Source organism: Lissotriton helveticus, chromosome 6, assembly GCF_964261635.1.
Source record: "Lissotriton helveticus chromosome 6, aLisHel1.1, whole genome shotgun sequence".
In the NCBI taxonomy this organism is placed as follows: Eukaryota; Metazoa; Chordata; class Amphibia; order Caudata; family Salamandridae; genus Lissotriton; species Lissotriton helveticus.
This window is the reverse complement of record NC_136067.1, coordinates 2,129,263,661-2,129,286,120: the sequence shown is the minus strand read 5'-3', so window position 1 is coordinate 2,129,286,120 and position 22,460 is coordinate 2,129,263,661. Positions and strand designations below refer to the sequence as shown.

At 46.9% G+C, this 22,460-nt stretch overlaps 1 protein-coding gene across 1 annotated transcript in view; it reads right to left on the bottom strand.

Moving 5' to 3' along the window:
- LOC144762101 (beta-1,4 N-acetylgalactosaminyltransferase 2-like) overlaps nucleotides 1-22,460 on the bottom strand; it is a 335,968-nt gene that overhangs the window by 45,974 nt on the left and 267,534 nt on the right. The window contains exons 7-8 of the mRNA XM_078647224.1: nucleotides 13,366-13,553; nucleotides 12,879-13,019 (exon numbers count right to left, since the gene is read on the bottom strand). Coding sequence (XP_078503350.1) covers nucleotides 12,879-13,019; nucleotides 13,366-13,553 — 329 coding nt within the window. The remainder of the gene's footprint in view (nucleotides 1-12,878; nucleotides 13,020-13,365; nucleotides 13,554-22,460) is intronic.

The window sequence follows — 22,460 nt, the reverse complement described above, 5'->3', positions numbered from 1 at the left end:
ACATGCTTCAAGGGGGCAGCCTGATCGTAGGCCTTCAGGAGCCAGCTGCCAAGAGCATCCAACTGCCTAGACGGCGTAAGATCGGCCAGGATAGGGTCAGAAGCCGATAGAGAGGAACAAAGGGCAGGGATATCGGCTCTGTTCCAATTCCTCGCCCAAGTATGTTTGGGGAGTGGAGTGGTGGGAGTAGAAGTTAGGTCCAGTGAAAAAGAGATGAGGAAATGATCTGACCAAGGGCAAGGCTGGACGGACAAGGCAGGGATCGAAGTATTAAGGGTCCAAATTTGATCTAACGTATGACCATGAATATGTGTAGGAGAAAGGACCCGGGAAACAAAATTCAAACTCAAAAGGAGTTCAGTAAAGTTACGAGACACTGCATCTTCGGCAGAAGCATAGGGCCAAAAATTAAAATCTCCAAGGAGCAGCACCGAGGAATTGTTAATTGCCAAGGTTCCCAGTAGATCAGAGATAGCAGGGAGGAAATGGGGGCAGGATTGAGGGGGACGGTAGACAAGAACACACGTCAGGGGAGTCTGGGAGAAAGTAGAGCGGATGACCAAACAGTCTGCCGTAGGTAGGGAAGGGGAAAGGAGAGGTTGAAAATGGAAGTCTGCTCGGGCAACCAAAGCAACTCCACCACCTGCTCGGCCATCGGGCCGATCGGCCCTAAGTATGACATAGGGGGGAGGAAGGGCAGATAGCACACTCGGGAGTGAGTCAGAGCGGAACCACGTCTCTGTCAGGAATAGTAAATCTGGCTTAACAGAATCCAGGAAGTCAAACAACTCTAAATGATGTTTGACAGCTGATCTAGTATTGAGTAGGAAGGCAGAGAGATGGGGTGACGCCAGGGGCAGAGGGGAGGAAGGAAAGGGTTCGATAGGGGCCACCGGGAGGGGAGGAAGGGAAGGGTTAATAGCAGGGGGGGTAACTAAGGAAGGTGAGCGAGCTAGGCCGAGATCACTAATTCGTGCACAGATGGCAGGTTTGGGGGGCCACTGTACCTGTAACACTCGTAATTGTGAGGTAGAATATGACTGGAAACGGGCAGAGTGAGGCGCCCCTAGCCCCGGTCGGCTGCGGAAGGGCGCAGACGGGCTTGCCTTAGGCGCGCCTTTGGCGCGCCTAAGGCAAGCCCGCTGCGCGTTCGCATGGGGCGGAATTTAATGGGCTGCAGACGCGATGGCTAGAGCACCGCCCAAACAATCCTGCAGCCGCACCCAAAATGGCGCCCGCTACCCCGTCAGCCCTCCGGAGCAATCGGCACAAGCCGCGCCGGACCGGGGCTAGGGGAGCGGGAGGGAGAGCGAGTGAGGCGATCAGCGACCAGGCAAGTGAGATGACGTTACAAATGAGGAGTTAGTTTTTAAAATCACAATCTTTAAAAACTCGAATAACAATAATGGGAACTTAAAAATTCAAGTTAATCCGCCGTGCAGTCCCACACGCGAGCAACAGCTGCCACAAACCCACTGCCACTGGGTCAGGGGTGTCAATGTGTTGTATTTGTAAAGCATACGGCTGCCCACGCGACGGGGCGTCCCGGCGCTGCACTCATACCGCTGTGGAACCCTTCCTGGCTTTTCCATGTGAAATGTCCACTCCTGGGCACCCCCAAGGTGAAGCAAGGCATCCAAGCGCTGCTGGGGTTGGTGTGGAGGTTAAGCAAGCTATTGCCCAGAGTTGCAGAGTGGGACTCCATGATTGGAATAGGCACCGAGGCGAGAATTATCAGGTCCGAGGAATTTTGAGCCCAAGACCCGCCGAGGCGGGAATTGAACCCTGGTCCCGGGCTAGACCTCTGCATCAGGGTCTGCTGCTCGAACCATTGAGCCACACTTCTCCTCCACAAGAACACAGAACACCCCTGTGCTCTCCCCTCCGTCAGCACTATAAAACACAGCTGGGTGCCAACACAGGCCCCCTTGCACTGTGATGCAAGGGGGCCTGCGTTGCATGGATGATTGTTTTTGTGGAGGAAGGGAAAACCTCCTCCACAAAAGCACTCATTAATGGCGTTTTGCTCCTTATATGTGTGCAGCAGAAGCACACATTGAAAGAGCAAAAAACGATGAGAAATAAAAGTATTTTCCTTGTTGCACCACTCTTACGCCTCCACTGGGGGATGTTGTTTCAGGTTTTAAACATCCTTGTAAATCTGGAGCTGTGTCAAAAAGCAATGGATGTTGCGGTGGAACACCCACAGCAACACCCACTGCCCTCCTCTTCGCCACAGAAAACTACGTTGAGGGCCATGTGTACAAGGTGACGTTGAGCCATGCGAAGTGGCTTAGCGCCACCTTGTAAATATGGAGCAGGACACAGCGCCACTGCAGCGTCGCAAAAAGTGACGCTCAGGTGGCACTATTTTTGCCTTGTAAATATATGCCCTATGTGTTTTAATTCTTCTCTCAGAGGCTCTAAAACAATTCAAAGACATAGGGGCTGATTTACAGCTCCTTGTGCCGCAGGTGCGTAATTTTTTCCCTATATTTATAGAGGCGCACTGGGGTTCCCAGGGCTGTAAATGAGCCCCATAGGAGGAGTGGGAGGAACCCTTGCCTTGTTCCTTGCTTTAACGTGAAGGGTCCCTACTGCAGCCCAGACTATAAGAGACCTCCACAGCACTGTCCATCAGTACAAACCAGCACCCCTGGATCACGTGATCCGATGGGGAAGGGAGGCCATGACTCCCAGACAGGGTGGGGCGGGGCGGCTAACCTCAGCTGTCTGTAAAGCGTGTAATATATCTGGGATGGTTTCTTGAAAGTCCTCTGTGGTGTCGTGCCTGTGACGCAACAGGCACGCAGCATCAAGGTCAGGTGACCGCCAGTTAATAAACGGTTACGCATGCCATTTAGGCTACGCATGCGAGAACAGCCAAATCGTAACCCTGTCTCCTGTCTTCATTATAGTGCCCTAGTCACCTTAAATCTATCACCCATCGGTGTCGGTGCTGGCTCGTTACCCAGCCGTCTACCCGACACAACAGCTGGTGACGAGGGTGGTCAGGCCCTTGCATCGCACAGGGAGGCGACCACAAGCGTCTCCATCTGCTCGCGGCGCTCGTGCCCTGAGGGTGGGGCGCGCCGTGCACTGGCGTGTGGTGACTTGGCTGGAGCGCCGGAGGTTCCCTGCTGCGAAACGTGTGGCCCGGACTGTGGGAAGAAGCCAGTGAGGTGAGCGACCCCGGGGACAATTCCCATACTGCTGCCGGCCGCATGTGGAGTCTCCCGCGGCCGTGCGCAGTGTTCTAGCAGGCGCGCCCCACTCAGCCGGGCACCGGCAGTAAGCACTTCCGATTCAGATCAGCGCTCGGCACCCCTCCCCCACTTCAGCTCTGCTGCTGGGAGGGGGCAAGGAGCATGAGAAAATCTCACCTGAAGCACGCTGAAGACAGGGAGAGGAGCTCATTACAGGCCTTTCTGAGGGCTGAGTGTTCTGGAAGCCTGAGCAGCTCCAGGGGTCTAGGGCAAGCATCTCTACCTCAAGAAGGACAGCACAGCAAGAGTCTGGGAAGCAGGGACACTGTGAGCAGGTCTCACCGAGATTTTGTGGCAGTAAGTGCATGTGCAGGTGGCAGGAAAGCCCACGCAGACAGCCCCATGCTCACGCAGAGCAGCACTACTCCGACCAGGAGGGACAGTAGAGACTCAAGGGAGCCCACAGAATCGCTGAGGACACGGTCAAAGACGGTAACATGTCTACAGTACCCCCAATAGATCCTTTCATAGTGGAGGGGTCCCCCTTATCTCTTGCGCCAAAGAGGAAAGATTGGGTGGACCGCCTACTCATATTCTTTGAGGCCACTAAGATCCACAAGGACCATAAAAGAGCCATGTTGCTAAACCTAGGGGAGAAAGACATCCACAACATCACCAAGACTGTGGTAGAGGCAACGCCAAAGAATCACTACACATCGATAAATGCTCTCAATGGACACTTTGAGCCGATGGCCAATCAGGACTACGAAAGGTTCATATTCAGGCAAGCACGCCAACTCCCTGAAGAATCGCTCAACACTTACCACGCAAGACTTAAAAATCTAGCATCCACGTGGGTTCCAAGACGAGACGGAAGAGATCAGGGGACAAGTGATTTAGCGTTGTGCATCAGCCAAGCTCCGTGAACGGATACTGGAAGAGTCCGGGAAATCCCTCGTCGATATACTGACCCTGGGGCGCACCGAGGAACTGTCCAAAGCACGCGCAGCGCACATGGAGGCGGCCCTTCAGTCCCTGGTGAAGACAGAACCCGTAAATGCGGTGGTGACCAAACCCACGACGAAGTGGAACAAGAAGGGATCTGGAACAGTGCCCGCGGGGCCAGCGAAAACGTGTGGATACTGCGGGGGGCAACCCCACCAAGCAGCAGAATGCCCCGCTAAAGGCAAGAGATGCTCGGGATGCGGGCGATTTAATCATTTCGAGAAGGTCTGTAGGGCTAAGCGATATCGCAAACCTCAACAAGTTTTCAATGCGCTACTGGAGGGAGAGAGACCACCAAGTGACATGGATGACGATGAGGAGGAAGAGCGGGTAGTACACAAGGTACACATGATCGGCGCTGCTACCTGGGAGGCGCAACGATTGCCCCAGTACAATATCCGTGTGGGATCACAAGACATCATGGCAGTAGTGGACACCGGTGCCACCATTGACATCATTCTCAACAAAACAAAATGCCAGTACTGCCTTTTGATTCAACACGTTTTGAATGCACAATGACATTAAAAAATTGTCGCATAAACACAAAACAAATTGTGACTGTCTTAATCTTTGTAATTTTTTAAATATTCACAAATATTTCATATCACATTATTTCACAAAGTTTTTTAATTAGACCAAAAAAGGGGGGGGAGAGGGAGTTGTGTTAAAGGCTATACTAAAGTTCATCCATAATGTGTGAAAAGCAGAAGACAAAAACACACACACAAAAAAATATTTTTATAAAAAAGAAAAATGGTCTTCAGTCACACTACCCGTTCGCCATCTGCCATTTGTTCTGTGAAACTGTCATACACATACATCTTGCAATCAAAGTAATTTGGATAAGGGGTAAACACACAAAAAAAATATATAATAAGACAAAGGTGAGAAAAGTTTAGTAGAAAAAAGAGCATGAATAGCCTCACCAGGGTTCAAAGGAATCTATTATTATTGTAAATGGTGGGGTGCTACTTTTATTTTTAAATTGTTTCTAATGACAACACCATAGTCATCTATAAGGCCATCAGAACCGTTCTACAATCTGGGTGTTTTACAACAACACTGTCTCAAGATTGGCCTTGAAATAAAAGAGGGTCGACGCGTTTCGAAGCCCCTTAGTGGTGGGGGTTCTCCTCAGGACCTTGAGGGTTCAGTCCTGGAAAAGATAAAGCAACAATCCTTACTATCCTCCCTCCTGAGTGAAACCTTCAACTTTAAAATGGCCAAGCATAACCAGGATTGTTACCTTGTCTTCTTAGTACTCCTGAAAAAATCCTATTTCCAATATGAAGGATCAATTGTCACAACTTCATACGGAGTATGGCACCCATCACGGTCTTGCCCTCTCTCCCTGGAGTCTCAAGCGATCTGGCACTGGCTTCTTGCTCGGGACCTCTCAGTGGTGGCAGTGCACCTTCCAGGCAAGTTAAACATCAAGGCAGACGCGCTCAGCAGGCACTTCGAAGATCAGCCAGACTGGGTGCTAAACAACGAGGTGGTGGACGAGCTTTTTCATTGCTGGGGTCGTCCAGCTATAGACTTATTTGCAGACGACGAAAACAAAAAATGCCACGCCTTCGCGTCCAGATTCCACCGGCCAGGGACGCAGGGGAATGCTCTCTTGATGGATTGGTCAGGAACATTTGCTTACGCATTTCCTCCCCTGGCTCTGATTCCGAAGGTGGTGTCCAAGATCCTCAGGTCAGATATGGAGATGATATTAATAGCACTGGACTGACCACGGCAGTGGTGGTACCCGGACCTTCTGCATCTGTCTGTGTGTCTGTGTGTCCACGCAGACGGCTTCCTTGCAGGCCGGATCTGTTGAGCAAGATGAACGGGAGGATTCTAAATCCCAACCTCCCGTCATTGAACCTGACAGCATGGCTCCTGAAGTCCTGCAGTATGGGCATCTGAACTTGCCTCCTGAATGTATGCACATCTTAAAAGAGGCTTAGAGGCCTTCCACAAGAGCGTCATATGCGTTCAAGTGGAAAAGGTTTTATATGTGGTGTAGGGAGCATCATTTGGATCCTACTAAAGGGCAGGAGTATGTTATTCTTCCATACCTCCTTTCCTTAGCATCATCTGGGTTGAAATATTCTTCCATTAGAGTACACTTGTCAGCCATTGTAGCGTATAGAAAGTCTCCTGTCCAGACCTCTTTCTTCCAGGTTCCAGTGGCCAAGGACTTCCTCCAGGGGTTGAAGAAAGTCTAGCCCCCTGTGCGAAATCCTTCTCCTCCTTGCTAGTTGAACCTAGTGTTAGCCAGGTTGATGGGGCCTCCTTTTGAGCCCATCCACAAGGCCTCGTTGCAACATCTATCTTGGAAAGTATCTTTTTTAGTTGCGATTACATCAGTGCGCAGAGTAAGTGAGATACAAGCGCTATGTACAAAGGAGCCCTACACTGTTTTCCACCACAACAGAGTAGTCTTAAGAGCTCATCCATCCTTTTTACCTAAGGTTGTCTCTGATTTTCATATAAATCAGTCTATTTCTCTTCCTTCTTTTTTTCCAAATCCTACGACCCCGGCTGAGCGGTCTCTGCACTCTTTAGATCTCAAAAGAGTCCTTAAATTTTATTTGGAAAAGACCAAAGAGAGTAGGAAGACGGACCAATTGTTTATCAACTATTGTCCATTGAGAACGGGCTTTCCAGCTGCCAAGAGATCCATCTCCAGATGGATAGTCTCCTGTATTAAACTGGCTTATCAGCTGGCAGGCAAGCCCTTACTTGTATCACCTAAGGCACACCCTACTAGGGGGAAAGCGGCCACAATAGCTTTCCTGCATGATGTCCCTATGTCAGAGATTTGCAAGGCTGCAACCTGGAGATCAGTTCATACCTTTACGAGGCATTATTGTCTAGAATCTGATTCCAGGGCTGACACTCAAGTAGGGCAGGCCTCTTTGAGGAATCTATTTGGGTAGCCTGCGGCCTGAACAAGCTTAGTTTTTCTAGGCTTAGTATTGTTATTACTGTATTGTGACTCCTTTGCCCGCTGGGAGATGAGGTGAGGCTCGCTGATCTATTCTAATGCTTATGACTATTGATGAGGATCCCCTGGAAGAGAAGGATTAGTTACTTACCTGTAATCCTAGTTCTCTTCCAGGGGTATCCTCATCAAAGTCATAAGCAACCCTCCCGCCTCCCCGGGCAAAGGATCTTTATTAATTTGGAGATATTGTTAACCTATTTGTTTCCATGGTTTTTCAGTCTCCGAAAAGAACAACTGATCCAACTGTCACCCCTGAGGCATGATGGGATACTGGGTGTCATGAGTGCCTTAAAGGCACAGCGTCAGTTTTTTGTAGCATGCAGCTACAGGTTAGCTTTTCAGTCTTTTTAGACTGTGTGTTTGCAATGCAGCCTGGGAGCTTTCTATGCTTTCAGGATATAATAAGAATTTCTACTGCTTTTTCAGCATTAAAACAGTTTCAAAACAATCTTTGATGTTGTTTTTCATGTTCCTAATGCATATGTTTTCATGTATGGTGGAAATGCTTTACAGCATGACCCAGCTCTATCGTGATTTTGGCTGCAATTGCTTGTATTTATTATTTATATGACAATATATATGTGGGGCACATATAATATAGTGTTTCCGGGGTCCCGCGCATTGGTGGGAATATTCTAATGCTTATGACTTTGATGAGGATACCCCTGGAAGAGAACTAGGATTACAGGTAAGTAACTAATCCTTGTGGAACACATTCGACAAGATAATCTAACAGTGGTCGGTGGTGGTCGACGTATCAGGTGGGGTGCTATATCCCAGTCCCAGGATACAATAAGACATATGTACTCATGTGTTATTCCTGTGTTGGAAAAGGCAAATCTCCTCACTGTTACTGGATCTTGTTAGCTACTGTCCACCAGGATTTGGTTGCAACACTGGCACTTTTTTATAGTAAAAAATCAGTCAAGAACAACCATTCCAGGGGAATAAGTCCCTGGTACAACATGGCGTGCAGAGATGCGAAAAGTGCGCTTTTGATATCCCTTAAAAAGGGTGATAGTGCAAGAATTAGGGAAAGCAGGTTTCTTTTTAAACAGGTGACTTTACATGCTAAGACAGAATGGGAAATGGAAAGATGGCAGGCAATAAAAAATGCTTTAGACCAAAAAGATACAAGAGGCTTTTGGAACTTAGTCCATTCGGGACGAGCTGAGGGCAAGTCTGCCATTGAGCCCAATATCTGTGAAGATGCCTGGCGCCTTCATTTTAAACATCTTTATTCTAGCCCAATTGAAGAGCAACCTACGAACGGTAACATATGTAACATTTTAAAATGTGCCGCTCTTAGGGACGCTCCCACTTGTACCTTGGCTGAGGTGTCCATCGCAATCATGAAGATACTACCAAACAAGGCCCCTGGGTTAGACCGAATCCCTGGGGACCTGTACAGAAGCGAACAGGTAGTGTGGGCCCCATATCTCCAATTGCTCTACAAAGCGATCCTAAATGGGATGTCGCCCCTCCCTACGTGGGCCGTGGCAGAGATCATCCTGATATATCAAAATTGGTCACTGATTGACCCTGTAAATTATAGACCAATAAGTCTCATAGATGTGTCCCAAAAAATATATGCCAGAGTGTTTTTGGCTAGGTTGCATGAGTGGATGGAAAACCAAGACATTTTCACCCCCCTCCAACCTGGTTTCAGAAGTAAAACATCGACTATAGACCAGTTGTTCAGGTTACAACTAATCCACTGGAAGCACATAGTCCTGGAGGGTGGAAGTCTCTATCTCACGTTCGTGGACTTAAAATCAGCCTTCGATATGGTGGACCGCGAACAATTGTGGGGCATCCTGTTAGGCATGGGAGCCCCACCGTATTTGTTCCACCAGTTCAGGAGCCTCCACAAGGGTACGTTTGCCAGGGTGAGGTTCGGCAAGAATGGTAAACTGACCTCCCCTTTTCCCGTTGAGAAGGGGGTTAGACAGGGGTGTGTGCTTGCGCCGATCCTTTTCTCCCTCTTCCTAAACGGGCTAATTGAAGACCTTCTTGCAGTTTAAGACATTGACCCCCCCAAACTGGCGAGCCGCAAATTTCCAGCACTAATGTTTGCGGACAACACCCTGCTCCTTTTGAAGTCATCTATGGGGATGCAGCGTGTCTTAGAGGAATTCGGCCTGTTCTGTAAAAGGAGGAATTTGGTGGTTAATATTTCAAAGTCGAAATCTATGGTCTTTAACGCGAATCCCACTAACTGTCCTCACCCTACATTGGACGGCTGACCCTTAGATAGAGTTTCTATCTTTGATTACCTAGGTCTCTCCCTAAATGATAAAATGGGGTGGGGCTCACAAATTACCAAGGCCAACCTAAAATTGACCCAGGCTATCGGAGGGATATTAAAACTTCACAAAACTTTGGCTATAAAGTTAGTAAGTCCCCCAGAAGACATTTTTAAAATACAACCCAGGAGATCAGTCATATATGGGGCAGAACTGTGGGGGCATTGCCCAGCAAACGCCCTCACAGTTACTGAAAACAATTTTATGAGACAGATTCTAGGTCTGCCCAAAAATACGCACATGGTCCATCTCAGAATGGACCTGGGCATTAGCCCCATAGCAGACATGATATCGTCGTGTCCACTGTTCTACTGGCGACGTTTGTGGAGTGCCCCAGAACTGGCCCACTATAGGGACGACCTAATAGCTGTATTGTCCATCATGGGGGCGGGTAAATCCCCTGGTTGGCCTACTTCAGGGACACATTTAGAGCATTGGGCATGGGAGATTTTTGGTCTACACCTGAAGCTTCATGTGTTGAAACTTCTAAAAAAATCCCTAGCATGTGCTCTGAAGGACTAGAAACTGGCGCATATCGCGCAGACAGTTGACACCTCAAGTCTAACCTATGGATTCTTAGACTCCAAGTGCCATTATAAATTAGACACTCTGCAACCAGTATTAGCTAAAAGATTGTACCTGCAATTTAGGTATGGGACCCTCCCACTCAACGCTGGCACAAACGGGTAGAAAGGCGGAATAGGCCGCCCCTGTCCTGGGTGTTTAGTGGAGGAAGAAACCGTTATTCACGTAGTTTTCTTCTGCCCTGCATACAAGAGCCCCAGATCTAAGTGGGTGATTCAATATTGCAGAAATCTGGGTATCAGAAATTATAGAGATTTGTTTAGGATTTTAAAATCAGATACTGATCCGGTTACTGCAGTTGTGATATCCAAATTCCTAGTTGCAATGTGGTCTAAGAGAAGGTATCTTCTTGATAGTGGTCGTGAGAGTCTGTAACATTTTTAGTCCATCCACTTCTGTTTAGGGTCATGTTAGACAGAAGGACAACCCGCCTGGCATTTGATGACTACAAGGTGCAATATTTTACATGGCTGCAAGAGGCTGTTGGGCTCAGTCATATTTTTATAAGTTTTTTAATTGGGTTTTAACATTCACATGTTAAATTATATTTTAAAGATTTTTTTAGATTTCCCATACTGTTGTATATTATTCGTCTAATGTCATCATAAGGAAATAACCGCATATCCCAAGTGTATTGTATATCTCTGCATTTCTTATAGGATTGATTTTCTGATTTTATATTGGGTTGATAAAATTGTACTTCCTTGTATGTACTTTTATGGCTATATTAGCTGAAATAAAGTGATGATGATGATGATTATGATTCTATTTATCTGTGTCAAACCGCCATCCCTGCTTCTCTCCATCCCTCGCCCACCCCCTACCGTAGGATCCAGGAGGCAATCCTGTGTGCCTATTATCACAATGAAGCAAAACCAAAGGAAATGATGGACGGAGCGTTGACAATACAAGCACTCACCCCCAGTCAACTGATCTGGGTTTAATCCATCACCATTCTTTAGCTCACTCTGCCACCCCAGTTCAGACATGGCCATATGCAAATCAGTCTGACCCTGTGCCTCATGGGAACAGTCCAGCCTGAACTGCCAAGCCATGCCTTCCCTGGACCGGAAACAAGCTTCCGAGGACCGGTTTCTGGCATTACAGCCGTCTTCAGCCGGGCTAGCTTGAATCCAGTGTCAAAGTGAGCAAGGGACTCATGTCTGAGCATACCCTGCCAACTTATGGCGAACAAAGCAAAACCAAAGGAAATGATGGATGGAGCGTTGACAATACAAGCACTCACGCCCAGTCAACTGATCTGGGTTTAATCCGTCACCGTTCTTTAGCCCACTCTGCCACCCCAGTTCAGACATGGCCATATGCAAATCAGTCTGACCCTGTGCCTCATGGGAACAGTCCAGCCCGATCTGCCAAGCCATGCCTTCCCTGGACCGGAAACAAGCTTCCCAATCTGACTCACAATGAGTCAGATGCTCGTGCCCAGAGAGATCTTCTGCTCTACCTTTGGTACAATCACATAAAGGGATGTAGATGTTCAAGAGTACTGCTGATTCTAGTTATCTATGTCAGACCTCCATCCCTGCTTCTCTCCATCCTTCACCCACCCCCTACCGTAGGATCCGGGAGTCGATCCTGTGTACCTGTCATCACATTGAGTCAGAATCTTGTGCTCAGAGAGATCTTCTGCTCAGAGAGATCTTCTGCTCATTCTTTGGTGCAGGGGGATGTAGATGCTCAAACGTCCTGCTGTTACTAGTTCTTGGTGTCAGACCTCCATCCCTGCTTCTCTCCATCCCTCATATACCCCCTACCATAGGATCCAGGAGGCGATCCTGTGCACCTGTCATCACATTAAGTCAGATTCTTGTGCTCAGAGAGATCTGCTGTTCATTCTTTGGTGCAATCACATAAAGGGATATAGATGTTCAACAGTACTGCTGATTCTAGTTATCTGCGTCAAACTTCCATCGCTGCTTCTCTCCATCCCTCGCCCACCCCCTACCATACGATCCAGGAGGTGTTCCTGTGCACCTATCATCACATTGAGTCAGATTCTTGTGCTCAGAGAGATCTACTGCTCATTCTTTGGAGCAATCACATGAAGGGGTGTAGATATTCGAGAGTCCTGCTTAAACTAGCACTCAGTGTCAGACCTCCATCCCTGCTTCTCTCCATCCCTCATCCACCCCCTACCATACGATCCAGGAGGTGATCCTGTACGCCTATCATTGCAATGAGTCAGATTCTTGTGCTCGGAGAAATCTGCTCATTCTTTGGTGCAATCACATAAAGGGATATAGATGTTCAACAGTACTGCTGATTCTAGTTATCTGCGTCAAACTTCCATCGCTGCTTCTCTCCATCCCTCGCCCACCCCCTACCATACGATCCAGGAGGTGTTCCTGTGCACCTATCATCACATTGAGTCAGATTCTTGTGCTCAGAGAGATCTACTGCTCATTCTTTGGAGCAATCACATGAAGGGGTGTAGATATTCGAGAGTCCTGCTTAAACTAGCACTCAGTGTCAGACCTCCATCCCTGCTTCTCTCCATCCCTCATCCACCCCCTACCATACGATCCAGGAGGTGATCCTGTGCGCCTATCATTGCAATGAGTCAGATTCTTGTGCTCAGAGAAATCTGCTCATTCTTTGGTGCAATCACATAAAGGGATGTAGATGTTCAACAGTATTGCTGATTCTATTATCTGTGTCAAACCTCCATTGCTGCTTCTCTCCATCCCTCTCCCACCCTCTACTGTAGGATTCGGGGGTGTTCTCCCTCTACATTCACAGCCCTGCACCTCTTACCAGATCCAGGTTTGTGGCCTCCAAAACATCGACCAGCTTCTCAAGCTTCGTCTTTTCATGAAATATAAAGTCGTCATCCACCCAAAGGAAATACTTTGTTGTAACTTGAGACACTGCAAGATTCCTCCCGGCAAACCAACCCTGAAAAGATAAGATGGAAGCTTTAAATGCGCAACTTTAGGATTCAACCTGAATACCAGAACTTTGTGCAGGAGTAAGAGATAGCATGTCGATCTCATACAGTGGAAATCAGAGACTGGAGCATTAGTGCAAGCAAAATCAATGTCCTGTCGGAAAGGATTAGCTTACCCACCCAAGACGTACGAGACAAGAAGCAGTAAAGCAATTGCAGAAACACCGTTGGATCCCAGAAAGCCCAACACCTTCTGATTGGTCCCCAAACCTCCACCAAGAGAATTGACACCCTCAACCCTGCGTATTGACATCTGGCATGCACTGGGTGGATGGCTAAATCAGCGTTTAGTACCTTGGCAAATGGCATGAAGTACTGCTCGACGTTTGGCTCCAGGATTTTTTCGGGTTCATCATTATCATCGGCAACAATTATGGTGATGTTTGGGTAATACTCGTGGATACTCTTTATCAAAATATTTAATTTTTGGTAACGCAAAAAAGTTTTAGTAACGATGGTAACCAGGGAATTGATGTTCCGCTCTACAGGAGTTAAAATGGCAACATTAGAGTTTTCCCAGAATTCCACTCTATCCTGCAGTCATGCTCTTTAATTCATATCTTGATCATGACCTGTGGCCTATCATAGCCATCAAGGGTTGAAACGTGGACTTAATTTAAGTGTACACATGAGCAGTCGAATGTCATCGAAGAAGTCAAGTGTGCAAAGTTATGAAGGATGCGTTATTTCAGTCATGTTTTGGTACTACTGTTCACTTCACTTATCCTGTTCACAGTACACATGAGTATTTGAGAAAAGTGCAGCATTCATTTGTCAAGCGATATTTGTCTGTATGTATATAGTATTTCTTTATCAAGAACCTAGCCGAGAGGCAGCAGGCGCAGTGCAGGGACAAAGTCCAGCCTAAAGTCGTAAGTCTCTATGAGGAATTTTAACACTGATATTTTTGCACCTCATTTTGTGAAATGCTTTTTCGTTATGCTAATAAATACAGGTATAATCCTTAAAATGACAGATTAGGCTGATTTTCTGGTAACCCTTTTGTGAGACTTTAAAAGAGGATTGAAACAACCACAGATGAACCATTGTATTTGATACATTTAACTTACACATTTCAACTCTGATTATGGGTGATCCTGATTTTGACAAATTGAAGCAAACAGTGATGCACAGACTCCAGGTCCTGATCGATGCCCCTCTGTGTTGGAGCAGAAGATGCTGCCCTGGAAGTCCATGCAGAATACAAGTGGAGGCTCCAGATCCTGACCACTCCCAATCCAGATTCCGCAGCAACCACAGCACGAGACAGCTCTACTCGCCATTACAGATGACATCAGCACTCTCCTTAACCAAGGACACACCACAGCCCTGATCCGGCTCAACCTCTCTGCAGCCTTTGACACTGACTCCCACTGCACACTCAACACCAGACTCCACGGCGCCAGCATCGAGGGAACTTCCCTAAACTGGCTCTGCTCCTTTCTCACCGACTGAACCCAAAGAATCAGACTTCCACCCTTCCTCTCTGAACCCACAGAGATCAACTGCGGAGTTTTCCAAGGATCATCGCTCAGCCCTGCGCTCTTCAACAGGTACATGGCCGCCCTCGCCGCCATTGTGATACAGCATGGACGCAACATAGTATCCTATGCTGATGACACCGAGCTCATCCTCTCCCTCATCAAGGACCGCACCACCATCAGACTCAGCTTCCCGGTTGAATGAAGGACGTTGCATCCTTGATGAGTAGCAGCTGCCTGAAGCTCAACTCGGAGGACAGAAGCCCTCTGCATGGGACAACACCTGGGGGGCCCACTGCCCTCGGCAGCCCCCCACCTCCATGGACCACGCCCGGAACCTCGGCATCATACTCAAGTCCTCCCTCTCCATGACCCGAAAGATCAATGCCGTTGCCTCCACCTGTTTCAACACCCTCCGATCCTTTGCAAGACCCTCAAATGGATCCCCCCTCAAATCAAGAAAGACCGTCACCCACGCACTCATAATCAGCAGACTGGGCTAAGGAAATGCCCTCTATGCCGGTATCAACAAATCTCTGCTCCGCAAACTGCAGACCATACAGAATTTCGCAGCCTGACTCGTCCTAGGCATCACGTGACATGAACACATCACCCAACACATGCGAGACCTCCACTGGCTCCCCGTCGAGAAGATTGTAACCTTCAAGCTACTCACCCACGCCTACAAATGCCTCCATAACACTGCACCCCAATATCTCAACAAAAGAATCTCCTTCCACGTACCCAAGAAAAACATCCGATCCACCGACCTCACCTTCGCCGAAGCCACGCGCATCTGCAGAGCAAGAACGGGTGGTAGACCCTTCTCCTACATCCCGACTAAGACCTGGAACAAGCTCCCGACCGACATCAGACACGCCCCCACTCTGCACATCTTCAGGTAGACCCTCAAGACCTGGCTCTTTGACTTACTGGACCCTCACGGGTGAGTAGCGCGCTTCACAATTCCCTGATTGATTGATGAATGCCCCTCTGAGCTGTAGCAGCTGATCCTGGCCTGGAAGTCCATACAGAAGAAAAGTGGAGGCTCCAATGGCCAGAACTTGTCTCACCCTCTCGATGGGACATCACAGCCACACAAAAGACACCCTTGCACCTCAATAAGGATGAAGTGCATCTAGACAAACTCTCTTCCAGGAGCCTGATGTTGTGTTACCTCAAGTCTGTCGCAAAGGAGTTCAGGTGAAATATTTTCAGATGTCCTGGTCTCCCCCCGCCCCCAAGACCTCTGCAGGACCTTAGAGAGACAGGACACCGTCTAAACCACATACAGCAACCACCACTAGACATTGCAGTATGTTACACACCTGAGTTTAGTAAGGAAACCAGTATGAGGGACGAGGAGTGGAGGAAGCCTAGGGGGTCATGTCGGGTCCAGGCTTAGTGCCTGTGGTTGGCACACTCCGTGCCCTGACTAATCCCTGCACTGTGGAAGACCCACTTTGACAAAGCTACCCCTATTGAGAGGTAGACCCCCTGGTGCACAGCGTAAACAAGACACACAGGTCTAATGATCTGAAGCAGAATTCACCAATGTTCAATCCATGTGATTTACTGTTTCATCAAAATTCAGTATATGTACATTAAATTCATGTATCCAACATCGTGATCCAAATCCAAAAGACGTTTGTCATCAACAGAAAGGAGATCAGCAATTTATAAATCCCAATGCATTTCGGGCCATACCAAAAAAGCCCTTCCTCAGGGGATCACTCTACAAACAAAAAGAAATAACCATCGTCAAATCCAATTCAAATGTCGTCAATGACCTGCATACCCAACCATGTGTCATCTCACAAACGTATCAAGAATAAAATGTGCTCGATAGAACAACCAGATTTCCCAAGCAGCATGCACTCACAGTAAGTGGTGAAACCCCGAGTGTGCAAATGAACCAACAAGTGAGTTCAAAGGAAAAAATCTCAACAATGGAAAAGGCTCCGACCTGCTACGAAACAACAGAAGGTGAAACCCAGTGTATCACAGTACGAAAACGGAACGGTGATAAATCAAGTTAAGGAAACGTAAGGAAAAGTTACCCAGATCCCGCTGACTCATGCGTTAAACACCAAAATAGCCACACAGTCTCACACGCGGTCAAGAAGACCGTCAAAGTTGTATCATAACGGGTAAAAGGGTCCCCAGAACGGAGGTACTTACAGTGCAAGTTGAGGAAATGCAAACCCTGTGGCCGGATCACGAAACAAACGTGCCGGCAGTGTGCAGTGTGAGTATAAAAGGCTACGTGTAAACATAGAAGATGGACAATAGTGTCACAAAGTGTAAACGCCATCTTGGAGTGGTGAAACCAGACGAAAACGAATAAACAACAGGAAAGTGACCCACGATTATCAATGAGACGTGCCAAAATGAACACAAAAGTGAAAAGTGAACGAAAGATCAAGAAAAAATATCAAGAAAAAATATATATGCATGCTCGAGTAAACAAAAAATAAAAACACACAATATTCATAGGCATACAAGACAAATATGGTGCAACATGAACATCAAAGTCACAAATAACATAAAAATTCCATGCGGTCATTGAGTCCGTGCGGCTGCATGGTCGCCATGTAACGAATCCAAAAGTTTTCCCTCTTCAATAATGTTTTTTTGTTCTCATGTGTCACTGGAACTTGCTCAAGGATGAGATATTTCAATTGAGCGATAGAGTGGTTTTGTTCCAAAAAGTGAGTGGCAACAGTAGATCTCATGTTCCCAGTCCTGATATTGCTCTTGTGTTCTAACAAGCGTGTCCTGATTTTTCGTTCGGTGTGTCCCACATAACACTTGCCACAGGGACACTTCAAAAGGTAGATGACATTCATGGAATTGCACGTGGCATTCACCTGTAATTTTATGGGGTACCCTTTCATGGGATGATTGACAATGTTGCCCTGGATGCAATTGTGGCAGTTGCTGCAATTGTGACAAGGGCGCAGCCCCTTGTAAACCACTGGTTGACTGTCGAATTTGGGTTTGCGTAGCATTTCCTTTAAATTCCTGCCCCTAGTGTAGGCGAACATAGGTTTTTGTGCAAAGGCTCCCTGGAAATCTGGTTCCAGACTCAATATTTCCCAATGTTTGGAGATGATGTTTCTGAACTGTTGGCTAAGAATTGTGTACTTAGATACCACTACCATTCTGGAACTAGCAGGTTTAATGCGAACCTGTAGGAGTTCATCTCGAGTCATGTTCCCACACCGGGTAAGTGCCTGTTGTAAAGTTTGTGGCGGATAGCCACGAGCCTTGAACCTCTCAACCATATTGTTCATTTCAACCAAACAGGTTGCTTCCGAGGTGACGATGCGTTTGACACGCATCAGTTGAGACAAAGGGAGGTTCTGTTTCAGCCCCACTCGATGAAAGCTTTGGTAGTGTAACATGGAGTTCCGATCCGTAGGTTTACGGAAAATAGTGGTTGTTATTTGACCCGCTTGTCTTTCAACCTTAACATCAAGGAAATGAATGTTTGTCGTGTCAAAGTTCCAGGTGAATTGTATGCGCTCACTGATGGTATTCCATGTGTTCAGAAACTCCACAAGCGATTGTTCCGTGCCTGACCATAACATGAAAATGTCATCAATGAATCTCAGGTAGAGTTTCCCACTGTCATTCCACGCTGCTTGGTTCAATATGTGCGTTTCCTCGAAAAACTTCATGAAGGTGTTGGCGTACGACGGCGCTGTACAATTGCCCATCGCCGTCCCGCAGAGCTGATGGAACCATTTGTCAGATACTGCGAAGTAACTATGGTATAAAGTGAAGACCAATAGTTCCATCAACAGTACCTGCAGGTCAGAATCAAGGTTGGAGTGGGAAAGTTCATGTTCGACCGCCATTAAACCCAGGTCATGGGGTATGGACGTGTATAACGAACACACGTCCACAGTACAAAGTATCAGTTCTTGATCTGTAAGACAGCTTGTGGCTTGTTGCAGTTTGATCAAGAAGTCAGTGGTATCCCTGACGTATGATCTAGTGTTCAATACAAATGGCTGTAGATATTTGTCTAAAAACTTTCCAGTGTTCTCATGAATGCTGCCTCTGGTGGAAACGATGGGTCTCATGGGTGGTTTAGAGAGGTGTTTATGCACCTTCGGTAGCATATACAACACGGGAGGTTTAGGGTTGATAGGTGTGAGATACCGACGTGCCCGGTCATTGATGGTGCCATTGTCAAAAGCTTGGTTGATGATTTTCATAAGTGTGCCCAAAAACTCATTGGTGGGATCAGCAGGTAAAGGAGCATATGTATTAAGATCAGATGTGTGTATCTCAATCTGTTCGGTGTAATATGTAGCATCCATGATCACAAGAGCGCCGCCCTTGTCAGCAGTTTGGCAAACAATGGAGGAATTATTGGCAATTTTCGATATCACATTTTTTTCAGCTCTAGTCAAGTTCTCACGTCTCCCCTTGGATTGAAAAGGTAATTTGGCTATGTCGCTTTTGACAAGATTTTCAAATGTGTCTATTATTTTATGGCTCACGGGAGCCATAAAGGTACTGTGGGGACGTAGTCCTCTCAGCATGTCATCATCACGTGAAGGGGTAGTGACAATATTTTGAAAATAATGTCTCAAACGTACATTGCGTAGAAGTTTGAAGGTGCTCACTTCAAGTTCCAAAGTGTTTGTCTTTGTGGTGGGAACAAATGACTGACCTTTTTGAAGCACACGAATTTCTTCCTCATCGAGCTGAGTCGATGAAATATTGATCACCAAATTGTCATGCTCATTTATCTGCGTCTGTTGACTTTCTTTGGTTTGGTCTGCTCTTTTTCGGCCTCTGCGGGTTTTGCCCCGCCGGGGTCGGTGATTTGATCCTGATCCGATTCTAAAAAATGAACCGCAGAGCTTGAGGTGCCAGGTTGTTGTGTTGTTTCCTCAGTGGTTGGCCTGGTCGTTTTGCGTGTTGTTGAGTCACCATCAGATGACGAAGTTTCGGTAGCAGAATACGGATTATAAGGGCGATTTGGGCGTCGGCGGGCGTACACTTCTGCCCAAGTGTACACCTCGCCGAGCTTATAATCTATGGTGTCTCTCTTATATTTCCGAAATTTGCGTTCCTGTGTCTCACGTGTGTGCTTGTCCAGTTGGGCATTCACGTCCTCCAACATTTTAGTCAGCTCGGCTGGATCGACGGCATTGTCGAGCTCGGTACGTACGGCCTTAATTTCTTGAGCTAGGTCTTCTATTGTTTTGGACAATTCTTCTACTATGAGTAGGATTAAGTCCAACGAGCATTTGTTGAGAATGGCATACCACCTCTCAACAAATCTCGTGTTGTTTTTGCATAGTAAAGGTTTGAGGGGGACCCGTAGGCCCCTGGGGATCCGTTGGGCGCGGTGATACCGCACGAGAGTGCTTGCGTGTAATTTCTGATTGGTTTCCTTTTTGAGTAGGTAAAGCAATTGCTTAAGATTACTTTCTGCGCTCCTAGAGCTGGTGGCAGTGGCAATGTCCTCCTGAATCATGTCATAGATTTTATCGGCGTCCCCCGCCGTGAAGGCGAAGGTGTCAGCCTTAAGATCGGTCATGTTCGATACCGCATCGTAATTCATGATGGAAGTTGCGTGCAGAAACCCCGGTGCAGAACAGTAGTGGGCTCACAAAGTATGGAGGATGGGTGTTCGCACAGCAATTAGTAATCAGATATACCATAAAGTTTAAGCGATGAAGCGTGCAACCAGAGGTGGACGCTGTCTGGACCTGTCAGCGTGAGATTAAAGACTATTACAAAGCTACCCCTATTGAGAGGTAGACCCCCTGGTGCACAGCGTAAACAAGACACACAGGTCTAATGATCTGAAGCAGAATTCACCAATGTTCAATCCATGTGATTTACTGTTTCATCAAAATTCAGTATATGTACATTAAATTCATGTATCCAACATCGTGATCCAAATCCAAAAGACGTTTGTCATCAACAGAAAGGAGATCAGCAATTTATAAATCCCAATGCATTTCGGGCCATACCAAAAAAGCCCTTCCTCAGGGGATCACTCTACAAACAAAAAGAAATAACCATCGTCAAATCCAATTCAAATGTCGTCAATGACCTGCATACCCAACCATGTGTCATCTCACAAACGTATCAAGAATAAAATGTGCTCGATAGAACAACCAGATTTCCCAAGCAGCATGCACTCACAGTAAGTGGTGAAACCCCGAGTGTGCAAATGAACCAACAAGTGAGTTCAAAGGAAAAAATCTCAACAATGGAAAAGGCTCCGACCTGCTACGAAACAACAGAAGGTGAAACCCAGTGTATCACAGTACGAAAACGGAACGGTGATAAATCAAGTTAAGGAAACGTAAGGAAAAGTTACCCAGATCCCGCTGACTCATGCGTTAAACACCAAAATAGCCACACAGTCTCACACGCGGTCAAGAAGACCGTCAAAGTTGTATCATAACGGGTAAAAGGGTCCCCAGAACGGAGGTACTTACAGTGCAAGTTGAGGAAATGCAAACCCTGTGGCCGGATCACGAAACAAACGTGCCGGCAGTGTGCAGTGTGAGTATAAAAGGCTACGTGTAAACATAGAAGATGGACAATAGTGTCACAAAGTGTAAACGCCATCTTGGAGTGGTGAAACCAGACGAAAACGAATAAACAACAGGAAAGTGACCCACGATTATCAATGAGACGTGCCAAAATGAACACAAAAGTGAAAAGTGAACGAAAGATCAAGAAAAAATATCAAGAAAAAATATATATGCATGCTCGAGTAAACAAAAAATAAAAACACACAATATTCATAGGCATACAAGACAAATATGGTGCAACATGAACATCAAAGTCACAAATAACATAAAAATTCCATGCGGTCATTGAGTCCGTGCGGCTGCATGGTCGCCATGTAACGAATCCAAAAGTTTTCCCTCTTCAATAATGTTTTTTTGTTCTCATGTGTCACTGGAACTTGCTCAAGGATGAGATATTTCAATTGAGCGATAGAGTGGTTTTGTTCCAAAAAGTGAGTGGCAACAGTAGATCTCATGTTCCCAGTCCTGATATTGCTCTTGTGTTCTAACAAGCGTGTCCTGATTTTTCGTTCGGTGTGTCCCACATAACACTTGCCACAGGGACACTTCAAAAGGTAGATGACATTCATGGAATTGCACGTGGCATTCACCTGTAATTTTATGGGGTACCCTTTCATGGGATGATTGACAATGTTGCCCTGGATGCAATTGTGGCAGTTGCTGCAATTGTGACAAGGGCGCAGCCCCTTGTAAACCACTGGTTGACTGTCGAATTTGGGTTTGCGTAGCATTTCCTTTAAATTCCTGCCCCTAGTGTAGGCGAACATAGGTTTTTGTGCAAAGGCTCCCTGGAAATCTGGTTCCAGACTCAATATTTCCCAATGTTTGGAGATGATGTTTCTGAACTGTTGGCTAAGAATTGTGTACTTAGATACCACTACCATTCTGGAACTAGCAGGTTTAATGCGAACCTGTAGGAGTTCATCTCGAGTCATGTTCCCACACCGGGTAAGTGCCTGTTGTAAAGTTTGTGGCGGATAGCCACGAGCCTTGAACCTCTCAACCATATTGTTCATTTCAACCAAACAGGTTGCTTCCGAGGTGACGATGCGTTTGACACGCATCAGTTGAGACAAAGGGAGGTTCTGTTTCAGCCCCACTCGATGAAAGCTTTGGTAGTGTAACATGGAGTTCCGATCCGTAGGTTTACGGAAAATAGTGGTTGTTATTTGACCCGCTTGTCTTTCAACCTTAACATCAAGGAAATGAATGTTTGTCGTGTCAAAGTTCCAGGTGAATTGTATGCGCTCACTGATGGTATTCCATGTGTTCAGAAACTCCACAAGCGATTGTTCCGTGCCTGACCATAACATGAAAATGTCATCAATGAATC